General features: G+C 44.4%; 1 protein-coding gene across 1 annotated transcript in view; it reads left to right on the top strand.

The window, feature by feature from the left end:
- Nucleotides 1–16,154, top strand: part of LOC144800020 (cytochrome P450 4B1-like) — a 334,102-nt gene that overhangs the window by 103,004 nt on the left and 214,944 nt on the right. The window contains exon 2 of the mRNA XM_078671648.1: nucleotides 323–467. Within this exon, the coding sequence (XP_078527774.1) occupies nucleotides 323–467 (145 nt within the window). The remainder of the gene's footprint in view (nucleotides 1–322; nucleotides 468–16,154) is intronic.

Below are 16,154 nucleotides of genomic sequence, written 5' to 3'. Positions count from 1 at the left end.
AAGTTTTGATTGGTTGAAGGATTTTCCATGCTGGGATAGTTATCCTTTATCCCAGAGTACTTCATCATTCAAAGCTCTAATTTCCCATTCAGATTATGTTTATAAAATATAATGGTAACTAGAGGCTATTGATGTGATGTATCTCACTTGCTAATGATGCCATCATTAGCAAGTGAGATACATCACTGAGATACACCATTAGCAAGTGAGATACATCACTGAGATACATCACAAAGAATTGTGTAGACTCCATTCTTTTTTCTCACATAAACTACAAATGTGACCCCTTCTTACTCATTTGTGATCTTCTTAAACTTTACAGTTTCGCCAAGATGGGAAAGATTTGGATCTTTTTGTAACCTGGGCATCTAAATACCCATACGCACATACTCTGTGGATCGGGCGATATCTGGCATCCTTGGTGATAACTCATCCTGATTATGCCAAAGCTATATTTGGTGGGACAGGTAAGTCGCAACAGGATTATGAGCAGTAGCTTCAAATTATAGATATTTTAAGCAGTTTATGTTCCCCCTGTTGGTCAGTGACCCTTATTTCAGTTTCACTTTATAATGACTATTCAGTGTGTGTTTTGGACATTTTATAAATGTGCCAGGTCCGATGTGTGTTTGCAAGCTCCCCTGTGATCATAGCACAGTTGTTTCTATTCTGTCCCTAAGCAATCACAGGTCTGTACCAACTTATCAACTTCAGCGGGAGAAACAGATAGACTGTGGCTCATGCATCTCCCACAACTTATTAGAATCCAATGTAGATCAGGAACTGTCAGATCGTTTCAGAGACTCAGGAATACATTTTATTTGAGAGGGCTACTGTAACACTTTTTGCATGAAGGCTGCACTCACAAGAAGTCCACACCATCATTGGAAAATGCTTTATTAATATGTTATAGCCCAGTTTTAGTACCAATACGGAATAAGTGCAACTGCATATATGAGCATTATGGTGAACAAAGTGAAGGTAGCACATATAAAACAAGCGTTTGCAATGCAATAGGTCTCGCCTTTGCGAGAGTTAGAGCTATTGGCATTGTAAATGGTAATGTCTTTTACGTATGTGTTTTTGTTTGGAACATTGTGAATGTATGTTGTGTGGTGTGGAGTGGAGTACAGTGTAATTATGTGGGTTGGATTGAAATTCTTAGTTGTGAAATTGTGTGGGGTGGTTTTGTGTGGTGTGTAGTCTATTTGTGCAGTGGAGTTAGGGGGAATGTGTGGCATGGTGAATAGATAGGGGTTAGAGAATAGATAGAAAATGAGATAGATCCCGCATCTATCCTGTCGTCTATCCTGTCCCGTAGTGATGTCCTCGTGAAGATGAACCACGGGTGAGGCGAAACCTGCATCCAGATTCCAAATCGGACTCCGGGAACTGGTGTTGTGGTGCTCCGAAGATTGCGGCCTCCGTCTCCCTGATGCCCGGCTGTGGAGTTGGCATTGTGCCCGAAATGTAGTTGAACAACATCGGCCTGAGGGGACAGGGACAACCGGTCCGGTTGACTTTCACTTTCGATTTGTCTTCCATAGCGATCTCCGACTGGGAACTTCCCCCCTGTGCTGAGGACTGTTATCCTTCGCTGCACTCGAGTGTGTTCTTTCATTGCCTTGCTGGTTTTGGGAAGATACTTGGCCGGTGCCCTCTGGCTGGGGCTGGCCTCCGCTCGGGGGTCCCAAGGGCCGCCATCTTTCTATTTATTCTAACCCCTCCAAGTCGGTCTCCATCCCGCAATGGCGGGGAAACCGGAGGGGGTAAAGCAGAAAGTTAAGACCACTCGGCGGGGTGGCTACACCCAGACCAACATTATGGATCGCTACGCCCAGGCCAAGGGATCCCCCGGCGGACCAGGCAGGTCGCTGGAGGACACGAGAGATTCACCGACTCCGGCAATAGAGCTGACCCTTCATGACGTTATGGCCGCTATCGATGGAATCAAATCCTCCCTTGGGCACCAAATGGAGGCTCTCGCCCATAAGCTCGATACTGTGGCGATAGATGTCAACCTGATCCGTACGGACTTGACAAAAACGAACGAGAAAGTCAAGTCGTTAGACATTAAAACTTCCAGTCTGACGGGTGATGTCGCAGACCTGCAGACAGAAGTCCACAATTTGGGGGCCTCCAATGACCTCTTTTTGCGTCGACTGGAGGATTTCGAAGGAAGGGCAAGGCGGAATGACGTCCGTATCATCGGAGTTCCGGAGAAGGCGGAGGATCCAGCAGCTGACCTCTTTGTCGAAAATATCATTGTTAGCCACCTTGCACCCAAGGGACTGAGTAAGTTCTTCACGGTCGAGCGGGCCCATAGAGTTCCGGGTAAACCAAAGATGGGTGCCCTACCGCGGCCTATCATCGCAAGAATCTTTCATTTCCGTGACAGAGACGCTATCCTGCAGACCTCATGGATGGGTGGCCCTATAAAGTTTGAGAACACTACCATCGGTTTTTACCCGGACTTCACCCAATCGGTCCAAAAGCAGAGACTGGATTTCCTAGGGGTAAAGAGAAGACTACGTGACATGGGCCTCAAGTACGCTATGCTTTTCCCGGCCAAGCTGAGGATCGAACATGCGGAGCGGACTTATTTTTTCGATCGACCGGAGGATGCAGCCAACTGGCAGGACACTTTGCCGAGACAGCGTGCACAGGAGGAACAGTCTGGTGGAGCGGAAGGCGGACCGATGGAGCAGGAATAGACACCCGTTGTCTGGCTTCTGGAGTCTCTAGTTTGCCTCGAACTGTGGTGCGCTGATTCTGCTATGTGATTGATGTGACATTTGGGGGGGGTTGCGGGGCTATTGGTGGGTCTCTTTCCTCTTCTGATTGACTTTTTGTAGCTTAGTTAGATGTGGGGGCGACAGGCACACTGCAAGTTGGAGTGGCTTTCTAGTCTCACGCAGGGGTGCAGGGTGGGGGGGTTTTGTAACGGGATTTTGGTGGGCGGGATGGGGGGTTCTGTTGGGGAGTTTGTTTGTTTTTTGCAAGGCAATGTATTCTTAGATTTCCTGACCGAAGTGCTGGATTCTTACTGGGTTTGGATCTTCTTTCGCTTCCGGGATGGGGGGTAGGGGGTTGAAACTGATGAGCTGGAATGTGAATGGGTTGGGGGATAGGATAAAACGTGGGGTAGTACTGCAGTTATTGAAACCTCTCTCCCCTGATGTGATCCTTCTTCAGGAGACGCACTTGATAGGTAATACTTGTCATGCCATGAATAGGAAAGGGTATTGTTTGGTAGCCCATGCTGGGTTTTCCTCTGGCTCCAGGGGGGTTGGTATCCTTGTTAAGAATTCTCTCCCACTGGAAATTGACGCCACTATCCTCGATGATAGAGGGCGCTATGTCACTCTTACGGGCAGGTGGGAAGGCCGAACCCTTTCCCTGGTTTCTGTGTATGTCCCCCCTGGCCTGCAGTCAACTACTTTTGCAGACTTGGGGCGGGTTATCCTCGCTCTCCCCGAGGGGTCACTGTTATTAGGTGGCGACTTTAACGCTGTGGTTTCTGGTATCGTTGATCGACATCCACCTAGGGATCTCAAGGGGGCACAGAATTGGCTCCACGATTTCATTGACACTCTGGGCCTGGTAGAGAGCTGGAGATTGTTACACCCCGCTCAGCGGCAGTACACATTTCATTCGGGAGTGCACGGTAGCCTTTCACGGATTGATTATGTTTTGGTGCCTGCTGGAAATTGACGCCACTATCCTCGATGATAGAGGGCGCTATGTCACTCTTACGGGCAGGTGGGAAGGCCAAACCCTTTCCCTGGTTTCTGTGTATGTCCCCCCTGGCCTGCAGTCAACTACTTTTGCAGACTTGGGGCGGGTTATCCTCGCTCTCCCCGAGGGGTCACTGTTATTAGGTGGCGACTTTAACGCTGTGGTTTCTGGTATCGTTGATCGACATCCACCTAGGGATCTCAAGGGGGCACAGAATTGGCTCCACGATTTCATTGACACTCTGGGCCTGGTAGAGAGCTGGAGATTGTTACACCCCGCTCAGCGGCAGTACACATTTCATTCGGGAGTGCACGGTAGCCTTTCACGGATTGATTATGTTTTGGTGCCTGCTGCACAGGCACTCTCTATTACTGAGGTTAAGCATTTGGCTTGGGGAATTTCCGATCACTCCCCGCTATGGCTTTGCATGGGGTTGAATTACGGGACTGAGGGACGGGTAGCCCCGATTAATCCCTGGTATCTCCGGAACCCTAAAACTCGTGCTGACCTGATAAAATCTCTTGACCAATATTTTTTGTAAAACGAGGGTTCTGTTTCGTCGGCGGTGTCGCTTTGGCAGGCCTTCAAGACTGTTCTTAGGGGCCAGGCCCTGTCGTTAATCGCGGGCGTTAAGAAACGGAGGGATGAGGAGGTGGTTAAGATTGAGACGGAGATAGCTGACTTAGAGCTAGGCCTGGAGCGGGAGGTTACCCGTGCTAAGACACATGTTCTGCGACTAAAACAATTAGAATACAGGGCGTTGGTTACTGACTCAGCTAAGGCCATGAGTAGAGAGCAGCAGGGACGTCTATACAATATGGGAGATAATGCAGGCAAACTGATAGCATGGCTGGATAAGAAAGATAGAGCTAGTCGTGTGGTGCCAGTGATCGAGACCGCGAGTGGTGATCGGGTCACCGACCCCGAAGAGATTGTTCAGTGTTTTGCAGATCACTTCCAGACAGTGTACTCCTCCGTGTCGGATAGGCCGGAGGAGGACTCACAGCTATTGTTGTGTGATATTGCTTTACCGCGTCTCTCTGATGTTGACAGGGAGCAAATGGATGCTACAATAACAGCGGATGAGGTGGCTCTTGCGATCCGCTCCCTGCGTTCAGGGAAAGCAATGGGTCCCAACGGTTTGCCTATTGAACTTTACAAGTTGCGGCCTGACAGGATGGCTGCCTATTTAAAAGATATGTTTTTGGATTCACGTGAGTGTGGTTCTCTCCCCCGTGATCAGCGTCTTGCTACCATTGTGGTGATTCATAAGGAAGGGAAACCAAGAGATAGGTGTGCATCGTATCGGCCGATATCTCTTTTGAATGCCGAACCTAAGATCTTTGCAAAATTACTGGCTAACCGATTGATCACTGTTATTAGTGGGTTGATACATCCGGATCAATCCGGTTTCATCCCACATAGAAACACCGCCCTGAATCTTAGGCGTCTGCATGGCGTTCTCGCGAGGGCCGCGACGTTGCGTGAGCCGGCCATCTTGGCGTCGTTAGATGCCACGATGGCTTTCGATACAGTGGAATGGCCATACTTGTGGGCCGCATTGGCTAAGTTTGGGTTTGGACCCGGCTTTATTGGCTGGGTGCGGCTTCTCTATGAGTACCCCCTTGCGCAAATAGTCTTGAATGGTCGTGTTTCTACTCCGTTTGGTCTTGGGAGAGGTACTCGTCAGGGTTGTCCTTTGTCGCCGCTCCTGTTTGCCTTGGCTCTTTAGCCCCTTGCTGCGTGGATCCGATGGGAGCCCTCGATGAAGGGTATTCAGTGGTCCCCTGAGTTTGAAGATCGCATCTCGCTTTATGCAGATGACATTTTACTGTATCTGACCTCTCCCAGGAAGTCACTGATGGTCTTGTGTGATGTTTTGACCTCTTTTGGTAGAAACTCAGGCCTGATTATTAATTGGACGAAATCCTTCTTATACGTTCTCTCTGGGGACGCTCCTCTTCTGCCACGTAACTGTCCCATTCAGGTGACACAATCTGGGTTTAAATACCTCGGTATCTATGTTTCATTGGACCCCGCAACTCGGTATGAACAGAATCTTCTCCCGCCCTTGACTAGATTGAAGCAGGACGTTGCGGGTTGGCGTAAACTTCCGCTTTCGCCGCTTGGCCGTGCGGCCCTCTTTAAAATGATGTCCCTGCCTCGTTTTCTTTATGCCCTCCAGAATACTCTTGATATAGTTCCTGCTAGCTATTTCCGTACAATCGAGGGTCTTCAAAGGAAGTTGATATGGGACGGTAGACCCCGTATTGCACTCGCCAAACTGACGCTCCCGTGGTATGACGGGGGTATTGCTCTCCCTGATATTAAACGTTATTATTGGGTGTCTCAATTGAGTGCCATTAATCATGGTATGTATGGTCCCAAGTTGAACCCTGCTTTTGCTATGGATAGATGGCTGTTGCCTGGGGGTGATTACTATAGGGCGCTGTATTCGAAATCGGTGGTTAGGGCTTTGTCAGGGCCTACGAATACGGTAGTACGTATGTGGCAAGATGCAACTTGTTCTATGGGATGGAAAGACCGCTTGACTCTAGCGACCCCGCTTTTTAGTTCGGATAAGCTTGGCAAATTGTGGAAAACCAAGGGTTTCGATAAGTGGGACCTCATTGGTATTAGTAAGGTGGGAGACCTCTGGGTCAGGGGTCAGGTGAAATCGTTTGAGTTGTTAAAAACTGAGTTTGAATTGGGGGACACAGAATACTTCCGCCACGCCTTGATGTCAGTTTTCCCAGTGGGGGGCGTGATTCCGGAGTCGTCCCCGCTAGAAGATAGGTTGTTGGATGGTCATGTGCCTGATAGTACTATCTCCCTTGTCTAAAAAATAAAAAAAAATTAAAAAAATGAGATAGAGAGAGATAGGTAGTGTGTGTGTGAATAGGTTAATGAACTCCAGACAGAGGAGCAGAAAGCGTGTGTGAAAAAGAGAGAAAGAAGTGGACAGCAGGCCATAGACGCATTGAGGGAGCATCTGTGTACGCAGAAAACACCCGAAGGAGAGGAGGAGAGCGTAGGTTTGAGGGACTGAAACCTTGAAAAGGTTCGGGAAAGAGATTGTGCTCTAAGACCTCAAGTGAATCACATGAGAGAGGCGGGAAGAGTGCGTGAGAGAGCAAGAGAGAGGAGTGAGAGATGGTATGAGAGAGAGAGAGGAAGAAGTGGGAGGGGCAGCTGGGGAAGGCTAGATGAGGACTAGTGCACAGCGCAATAATGTACCGGAAGGCAGCAGTGGTGCTCAGGTGGTGCTCAAGTGGTCTGTGCTGGAGCTGACTGATGCTGAAGTAGTGCTCAGGTGGAGCTGCGCTGGTGCTAAGTGATACTGAGGTGTGCTCATAAAGTACACGTCCAATATTCTACTATACGAGTGATCATTTGATATTCACTGCTCATGTCCACAAAAGGTGGCATTGAAAGTAACAATTATTTAAAAACAGGCACTTTGTAAGAATGGCCATGTGCAGAGTTTATATTCAGAGAAACAAATAATTTGGTTGGACGAGTCTCAAATGGGAGAAGGATTGAGCAAAGAAACAGAACCGTTATTTTCATTAAGATTTTAGAGGTGGTTACTTTGACACTTCGGGCCAGATGTAGGTAACTTCCATTTAGCGACTCCTTAATAGCGATTATTACCGAATCGCTACTAAGGAATCGCTAAATGGAATGTAGGTAGGAATCGCAAAAATATTAGCGATTCCTTAACATTCCTTAATAACAAATCGGTAATTCCGATTCGTTATTAAGGAATACCTAGCCATTCATTCCTATGGACTAGGAGGCCGATAGGATTGAATGGGAAGAGATTCACTATTAGCTATTTAGTAATACCGAATCGTTATTAGCGGGAGGTATTTCAAGGGTGCCAGGGTGTCCAAAGGACATCCCGTTGCACCCCTGAAATGTGCATGTGTGCACATGTGGCGCACATACATGCCCTAAGGGCATGGATGTGTACCACACGGCATATAAAAAAAAGCAAAAAAGGTGCTTTTTGTAAGGAAATCGCTATTTAATCACCAACTTGGAGTTGGTGGTAAATAGCGATTCCTTAATGCTGAGGTGCACTGTTTTTAGTGCTACCTACTTCGCATTTAAGGAATCGGTATTTCCGGTTCCTTAAATGCTAGAGCAAAATAAGGAATCGCTATTCAGCGATTCCTTATTGTGCATGTAGGTTTAAAGTCACCTACATCGCACATGGCTAAATACCCATCGGTAACGCGGACATTTACAGAATTTCGGCGTTACCGACTGGTATTTAGCTACCTACATCTGGCCCTCAAACAGCAGTAGTCACTTGAATAACTACCCTCAGTATACTTTTTATGGATATTGCATATCCGAATAAAGACCAATGAAACTGAACTACCCTCAGTGCATGCACCCACTGAAAACGTCTTTCACCCTGTCATCACCATCTTACCATTTGGAGACAAATCGGGCCTTTAATGCCCTCATTCCAGTGATGAAAAGTGCCATAAACAGTTTTACGATCCAAAAAACATCATACTGACACACATATATCGTGTCCAGCTCATGTTTATAAGCACGGTATGTTCAACATGCATTCATATACAATAAGTGTAAATGAAAATCATTTACATAGTGGTTGTTCAGAAATTCTGCAGTGAATCCAGCCCTTTTGGACCTATGTTGGACACCCATCATCTATATAGTGTAACATATTAAGAAACTTTGAAAACAACTACAAATAAAATGTGCAATATTACACCAGTGGAATGTACACTTAAACATGTTTTGTAGACGGTATTCAAAAGAAACATTTAGGCAGGATATTTGGAAGTCCTGTATGGTTCAGCACTTTATGTAATACCAAAAAAAGCTTCAAAAAAATTAAACAGCAGTTATGTATTTGCAAAACATGTAGTGTGCGAGGTCCCTGAGCCAAAATAGCTGGGTTGATCCCATAGAGGTAACACATTTTTATCTATCCTTTGGAACCTTCAAACGGACTCTGAAGAAGACAGTAATCACTAAATCCAGAGATACACCCTTGAAATCCGTCAAGACAAAGCAACTCTGCTCACGATTTGCAAGAACTTACCAAAAAAACAGCACCTCAAAGTTATCAAAGTCAAAGTTACCTCGATCTGGTACTTCCATAGGACCCTAAAGTGTTGTTTTTAGAACTAAATTTTTTAACTTTTTGATACCAGAGAGGGGACATTGAAATGTAAGAGTGTAAAAACAGTCTGTCACTTTTGTTCCTGGCTCAGAAAAGCATTTCATCATGTGTGTTTGTCCAGCGTTTATAACTAAAAGAAAACGTTGTTTTGACAGGAGAACAATAAAAAGGGTGCATTTGGATTTGAAAGGGTGCTCTAAACAGGAAATGCCAATCTTGTTGTAGGCAAACAGAGAGTGCACTACCAATGTCTGCTCCAAATTCTAAGCATTCCTAAGTGATCAGGGAAGAGAGGGGGTTAGAAAGGGAGGGAGATGAGGTGACCTAAGAGATCAGATATGGGCAAGGCGTGGATGCAGATATGGAAAGTGATGCAGAGAAGAACATGACTGGTACAGAAGGGTGAGAAGGCAAAAGGACAAATGGAGGGATGCAAACATGTAGGCCACCATCATAGACACTGTGTCACATACACCAGCTAGCACGGGTCTCGAGAAAAGGTCTTCCAATGAGAAGCAAAGGAGTTGCTTTTTAGAACACATCATCAATCTTTATACAGAATTTCTAATGTATCACGCAAACTCATTGGGCTAGTGCCAGCTGAAACCCGTGCATGTTAAATATGAAATGCAAAGTGCAAGTAAATATTTATTGCTTATATAATGAGCAGCTGTTGTCTGAACTACCCTAACTCCACCCAGGAGTTAGCATACAATTAAGAGTGCCAGTGTCACTCACTGCTGCGTGTGTCATCATTGTCCTCATGCAAGTGTATTTTACTTTGACCTCTTTTAAACCTCCTTTCAGAAGCTGGCAGCATGCAGGACCCAAAATGGTGCGGTGGGGCACATTAAACGTGTTCACTCCTCCCCGTGGGAGGAACTGTAGTGTAGCTCCTATTTTCCCAATAGGCTCTGCGCATTGGAATAGTACCTACAGCAGTAAAGGCCTAGACCAGACGTTAACTAGGTCTACTACTGTCGATACTAGACTTAATTTTTGGGTTTGCCAGCTAAGCTCAGAGTTCGCTAGAAACTTTCTCGAATGTTCAAGAGAGAATTACCTCCCCTGATTAGACAAGAAGGGATTTAGTTTCTGACAACCATAGAACATGACAACTTTGCTCTCCCCTAATCAAGAGTCAATCTCGAGAGTCGTGTGAGCACAAGGCAATTATTTTACTCAGTCAGTACGTGCATTCTTAGTCTCATCAGAATGTAGAGAAAAGGAAGAGACGGGCGTGTTCAATAAAAAGGTGTTATTTATTGATCAGTCTCTTTTCTCATACATGAGAAATGGATCGATATTATTGCAATACTTATAGTTAAGTAAAGTGCATACATTAAAAGCAATAGTATAAAATAATACTGTAAAAACATTGATATGGTTTCTGAGCCATATGATGTTTTAAAATGATTAAAATATATTTACATACACATATACATTTGACTAAACGTACTCAACTGGTGTTTCTAAATACGCCAACCCCGTGTACCTGACCTAAGTCTAATGCGTGGGCGGGAATAGAAAGTTACAGTTTAAGTTAAGTTTGTTTTTGCCAAGTGAATAACTAAAGAATTCTCTGTGAGGGGTTATTCAGTTCTGTACCTGGAATTTAGGATGGATGAGGAATGGTATCTCTTTCTCTGCTCTCGATATTCCAGGCTGCCTGCGAGGGCTACCCGGAAGCGCCGGTGCTGGGTCTCTCGGCTTGAGATAGCAGCGCGTCTCTCAGCGCGTCAGGAAGGCGGGGCTGTTGCCTGCGGGGTCTGCTTCTGCTCTCGGCTTCGGCAAGTATGGCTGCTCCGTCTTGTCACCACGCGTGTGTTTGCATAGGGCAAGGTCGGCAATATTTATACCTTAAAGGTGCCGGGATTGACGTAAGGATGGACATAGGTACGTCAATAAAGATGTCATACGACTTGCTCGTTAGCACATTCTTTTGCAAAAGTTCTCTGTGAAATCAAAACAATGGCCGCACGGATTGTCCAGGTTGTCATAGGTTTGATTTGTTATGAGAACGTCGTATGCCTTATCAGGGGCTGGAGGAATGTCGCTTGTCTAATTAGATCTCAAGCGTTATGACCTAATCAGATAACACGTTCCTGTGCCGGAGTGTGACTGCGTCAGATAACGGTATCTGCATCATGGGGGCTTTCTTGCCTCATGGGCTGACTGTAAGTTAACTAGCTAGTTAGTTTAACCAGAATAGGGTCAGGAATAGGGGGATCGATTCAGAACCTATAGAAATACACGACACCCACTCCACGCTAACTATGGTCATATCTACTAATCTATGCATAGTATAACATAGTACAACATACTATAGAGTATAGTGTATACCTTACCACCCCAAAATACATAAATGCATTTCGAAATTTTCAAATATACTGAAAAATTGCAGTCATATATATTGTATGCACTTAAGCTATGAATTAAATGCAAAAGTAAGCACGTATTTTATGCATTATTGCTTGTTGGTATATGAGAAATACACATGAAATGGCTCTTAATATGGCTATACAGAAAGAAAAGTCGAAACCATTTCATCACATAATATATTTTGTGAACATACCAGCGGGCAGCTAAAGTCTATAAAGTATCTAAAAATAGAAATCTTAGTTCTCTAGGAATAGTTTCTTACTTTAAGCAGAAGATCAGTGTCCCGGGGAAAAAATATATAGAAAAATATTTTAAGGGCTTGCTGAAAAAAGTTGCTGTCCGTGAACTGGATTGTAATTGTTCATGTGACTTTATTTTTAAAGTTGAAGGCCGAATTCAGGGAACTCTCTGCCATTTTACAGACAGGATGGTATTATGTTTGTTTGCAGATCAGGTTTCTTTATGGAAACAGAGATTAGATGCACAATATTCTGGAACTGTTTTATCCTTCAACGTTGACTAGACCAAGAACCATACATAGGAGTTCCCCCCTGCGAGGTTTTGGAGGATATAATAACCTTTCACCCACTCCAGACGTCTTTGGAGTATTTGGAAAAAGGGGTCTGAGTGAGAAAGCACGACTGAGTTACTCTAAATGTCTTACGTTAGTTTTATCGCCCTTTCCAAACACGTTGGGCGCCATGTAGTGTAGCTCCTATTTTCCCAATAGGCTCTGCGCATTGGAATAGTACCTACAGCAGTAAAGGCCTAGACCAGACGTTAACTAGGTCTACTACTGTCGATACTAGACTTAATTTTTGGGTTTGCCAGCTAAGCTCAGAGTTCGCTAGAAACTTTCTCGAATGTTCAAGAGAGAATTACCTCCCCTGATTAGACAAGAAGGGATTTAGTTTCTGACAACCATAGAACATGACAACTTTGCTCTCCCCTAATCAAGAGTCAATCTCGAGAGTCGTGTGAGCACAAGGCAATTATTTTACTCAGTCAGTACGTGCATTCTTAGTCTCATCAGAATGTAGAGAAAAGGAAGAGACGGGCGTGTTCAATAAAAAGGTGTTATTTATTGATCAGTCTCTTTTCTCATACATGAGAAATGGATCGATATTATTGCAATACTTATAGTTAAGTAAAGTGCATACATTAAAAGCAATAGTATAAAATAATACTGTAAAAACATTGATATGGTTTCTGAGCCATATGATGTTTTAAAATGATTAAAATATATTTACATACACATATACATTTGACTAAACGTACTCAACTGGTGTTTCTAAATACGCCTACCCCGTGTACCTGACCTAAGTCTAATGCGTGGGCGGGAATAGAAAGTTACAGTTTAAGTTAAGTTTGTTTTTGCCAAGTGAATAACTAAAGAATTCTCTGTGAGGGGTTATTCAGTTCTGTACCTGGAATTTAGGATGGATGAGGAATGGTATCTCTTTCTCTGCTCTCGATATTCCAGGCTGCCTGCGAGGGCTACCCGGAAGCGCCGGTGCTGGGTCTCTCGGCTTGAGATAGCAGCGCGTCTCTCAGCGCGTCAGGAAGGCGGGGCTGTTGCCTGCGGGGTCTGCTTCTGCTCTCGGCTTCGGCAAGTATGGCTGCTCCGTCTTGTTACCACGCGTGTGTTTGCATAGGGCAAGGTCGGCAATATTTATACCTTAAAGGTGCCGGGATTGACGTAAGGATGGACATAGGTACGTCAATAAAGATGTCATACGACTTGCTCGTTAGCACATTCTTTTGCAAAAGTTCTCTGTGAAATCAAAACAATGGCCGCACGGATTGTCCAGGTTGTCATAGGTTTGATTTGTTATGAGAACGTCGTATGCCTTATCAGGGGCTGGAGGAATGTCGCTTGTCTAATTAGATCTCAAGCGTTATGACCTAATCAGATAACACGTTCCTGTGCCGTAGTGTGACTGCGTCAGATAACGGTATCTGCATCATGGGGGCTTTCTTGCCTCATGGGCTGACTGTTAGTTAACTAGCTAGTTAGTTTAACCAGAATAGGGTCAGGAATAGGGGGATCGATTCAGAACCTATAGAAATACACGACAGAACTACAAAACAGAGAAGGAAGTTACACGTTTATGCTTCTGAAGAAGCGCGTACAACACTGTGTGTCTTTTGTCTAGAAGAGCAGAACGGAGAACTGCCTCTGTAAGCTGAACGTGCTCCCACATGAAAAAGTATCGCTTAGCATCCACAGGAGAAAATAAAATACCCAATTCACTGCACAGTTTACCAGCAAACTGTAAACAAGTCAGCCTGGGAGCTGCCTTGTTTAGAGAGACAACAAAAGAATGTCAGCCACATGGCAGGAACTGGGAGGGATGAATGCTGCAATAAAATGTAAGCAACTACGGGTCTGTAACACAAGGTTAAAAACAATAAAATAATCCCTTCCACGAGCAGATCAACAGAAAAAAGTGTAGTGATATTGTAATTCGTCGCTGCTCCCTGGAGGAAAAAGGAGGAACAAAGAGGCAGGACTGGCCACTAGTAATTAAGGTTTTTTAACCCCTTGCATGCGGCCGCGATTCTGCGCCTGTACGGCAAAATCGCAAGTGGGGGGTTCATGACGGCCCCCAGCCGTCATCAGCACACGAGCGCCGTAGTGCATGACGGCTGGGGGCCGTCATCAGCATGCAAGGGGTTAAAGGACATTAAAATCAACAAATGAGAAGCCTGGGAATGGCTTTAGGCCCACAGAGATGTATACTAAAGTATACAAGAAGTCGTACACTTACGCTCGACCTAAAAATATAAAAAAGTGATGAAATATGTGATGGATTCCCCTCTTTCCTGGATCCAGCTAACTAAATTAGCATTGTTTCTACATTTCTAGTCTGTGGTGCTGCCCATAGACAAAGTCATTGTTTGTTTCTGTTTTGAGTGTGCTCTCACAAGAGCCAGTTTGGAAGAAAGAAAGCGAGGCCTTGGCACAGTCTGTCATAGATGCTGTTTCTAAAATGCTGCAGCTCCTCGTTCCCTGAGAGACTCTTGCACATGCTTTATATCTTATTTCTCATCCTTATTTTTGAGGAAATGGACAGCCTGATCTGTAAAGTATGGCGAGGGACCTTAGCATATGACGTCCCTTGCAGGGTCACTCATTTGCACTGTGCTTCTCTGTAAAACTCACAGTTAATGAATATATATCTCCTGTTAATGTAGATATACACTATCAAAGAATAATAAAAAGGTTCCAATACTGCTAATGTAAACGCACATACAGTAAACAGCACATAGAAGTAACTTGTTAACATAGATATGAAAACTTGGGCAACAATGATCTTTGCAAACATACATTACGAGGGGAGCTCAAACCACCTAAAAATGAATTTGCACAGAACCAAGCCCAGGCAAAGAAATCATATTTACTACTGGCACAAATGTGCACTAGCAATGTTAAGAGTAATACGGAATGACTTGCTTAATTCCCAGGATTGTTGAATTCAATCATTTAATGTAAAATAAACACACTGTTAGCATCTGGTTATTACTATTTGAGTATTAAAATATTATTTCTAGAATTAGCAATATTAACACCCTCTATTGAACTTTGGTTCCCAGGTTGGTTAAAAAGGCATTTTAGGGAAATCTTAAGTGGCCTATTAATGAGAAACTTAATTGTGGAAAGCCCGGAAAAGCTTGAAGCATACCACTGTAAAGAGGATGGTATAGGTACATTGAGCCAATAAAGAGCTATTGTATAGTTGGCCATGAAAATTGTGTAATTGAGACCGAAAGTAAATAAGTGTTAGTTGAAATAAAATGCTGCAGTTTACGTCAACTGTCCTTTTCTCTTCTGATCCGAACTATTCATCAGAGAACAGTTCTGAAAAGGTAAAGTCAGATTTGATTTGCGATATCTCCTAAGCAAAGGAAACTTAATTTACCACAGTGTCTATATCTACAGTGTGACACAATTACTATCTCAAGAAAGGTGCCTTTCCTTAGGACCTATCTCAGAATGCTCTGTGAAATATCAAACAAATATCGAAGCCCTTTGACTTCCCTTTGAAATTCCCTGAACTTTTCTCCAGCTCTCCCCAAACTCCACCTAAGACCAACCTTTTCCTAGCACAGATGATCAAAGTAGGCACCCACCCCTACATAACACATCTGCGCCAACCTCATGCTGAGAACGGCTCAACAGTTAGTAGGTACCTTCTGCATAAATGGAGCAAGTGACATTACCACGATTCACAGCCAATTACACATGAGAGGTAGACAGATGTTCCATGTTAGAGGATGACTTGTGAATGGATGTGGTGCAGCTGATGGTGTGGAGCAGCGGCCTGGGTTGTGGGTGCAGATGGTCGCAGTATGGTAGAGGTAGGAGGATGGAGAATGAGGTTTCCTGGAACTGAGAGCAGTCCATGTGTAGACTGGCTTGCCTTTGGCGCACCAGTACCGTGCCCGCTGTGCTTCCATGCTGTGGCAGCCATTAAGGAGGTGCTGGGGGTAGAAAGAAGTGATGTCACTTACTGTACAGATGGATAATGGGAAATCCAGTGATGTCACTTCATGTGCAGATAGATGACGGAAACAAAATTTAAATTTCAAAACCATCCTGCACAAACAAATTTAAAGCTATAATTGCTATATTGAATAGCATTTCTGAAATTTAAATTATCTATCTTTTTAGAAGCTATTGATATTTTGCATTCATTTAATTGGTCCTAGATGTATTTTATGAGAACATCTGCTGTTCTTAAATTGATAAATTCTTGTGGCAGATGACCTCAATAATTAACTGTCGTAGTTGAAACAATTTGTATTTCCTCCCCCCTATCTGACACCTCTCTTATTTTTCATCACTACACAGTAAATTGCATGG

Source organism: Lissotriton helveticus, chromosome 1_2 (assembly GCF_964261635.1).
Source record: "Lissotriton helveticus chromosome 1_2, aLisHel1.1, whole genome shotgun sequence".
NCBI lineage: Eukaryota > Metazoa > Chordata > Amphibia > Caudata > Salamandridae > Lissotriton > Lissotriton helveticus.
This window is presented reverse-complemented; position numbering and strand designations above follow the sequence as displayed.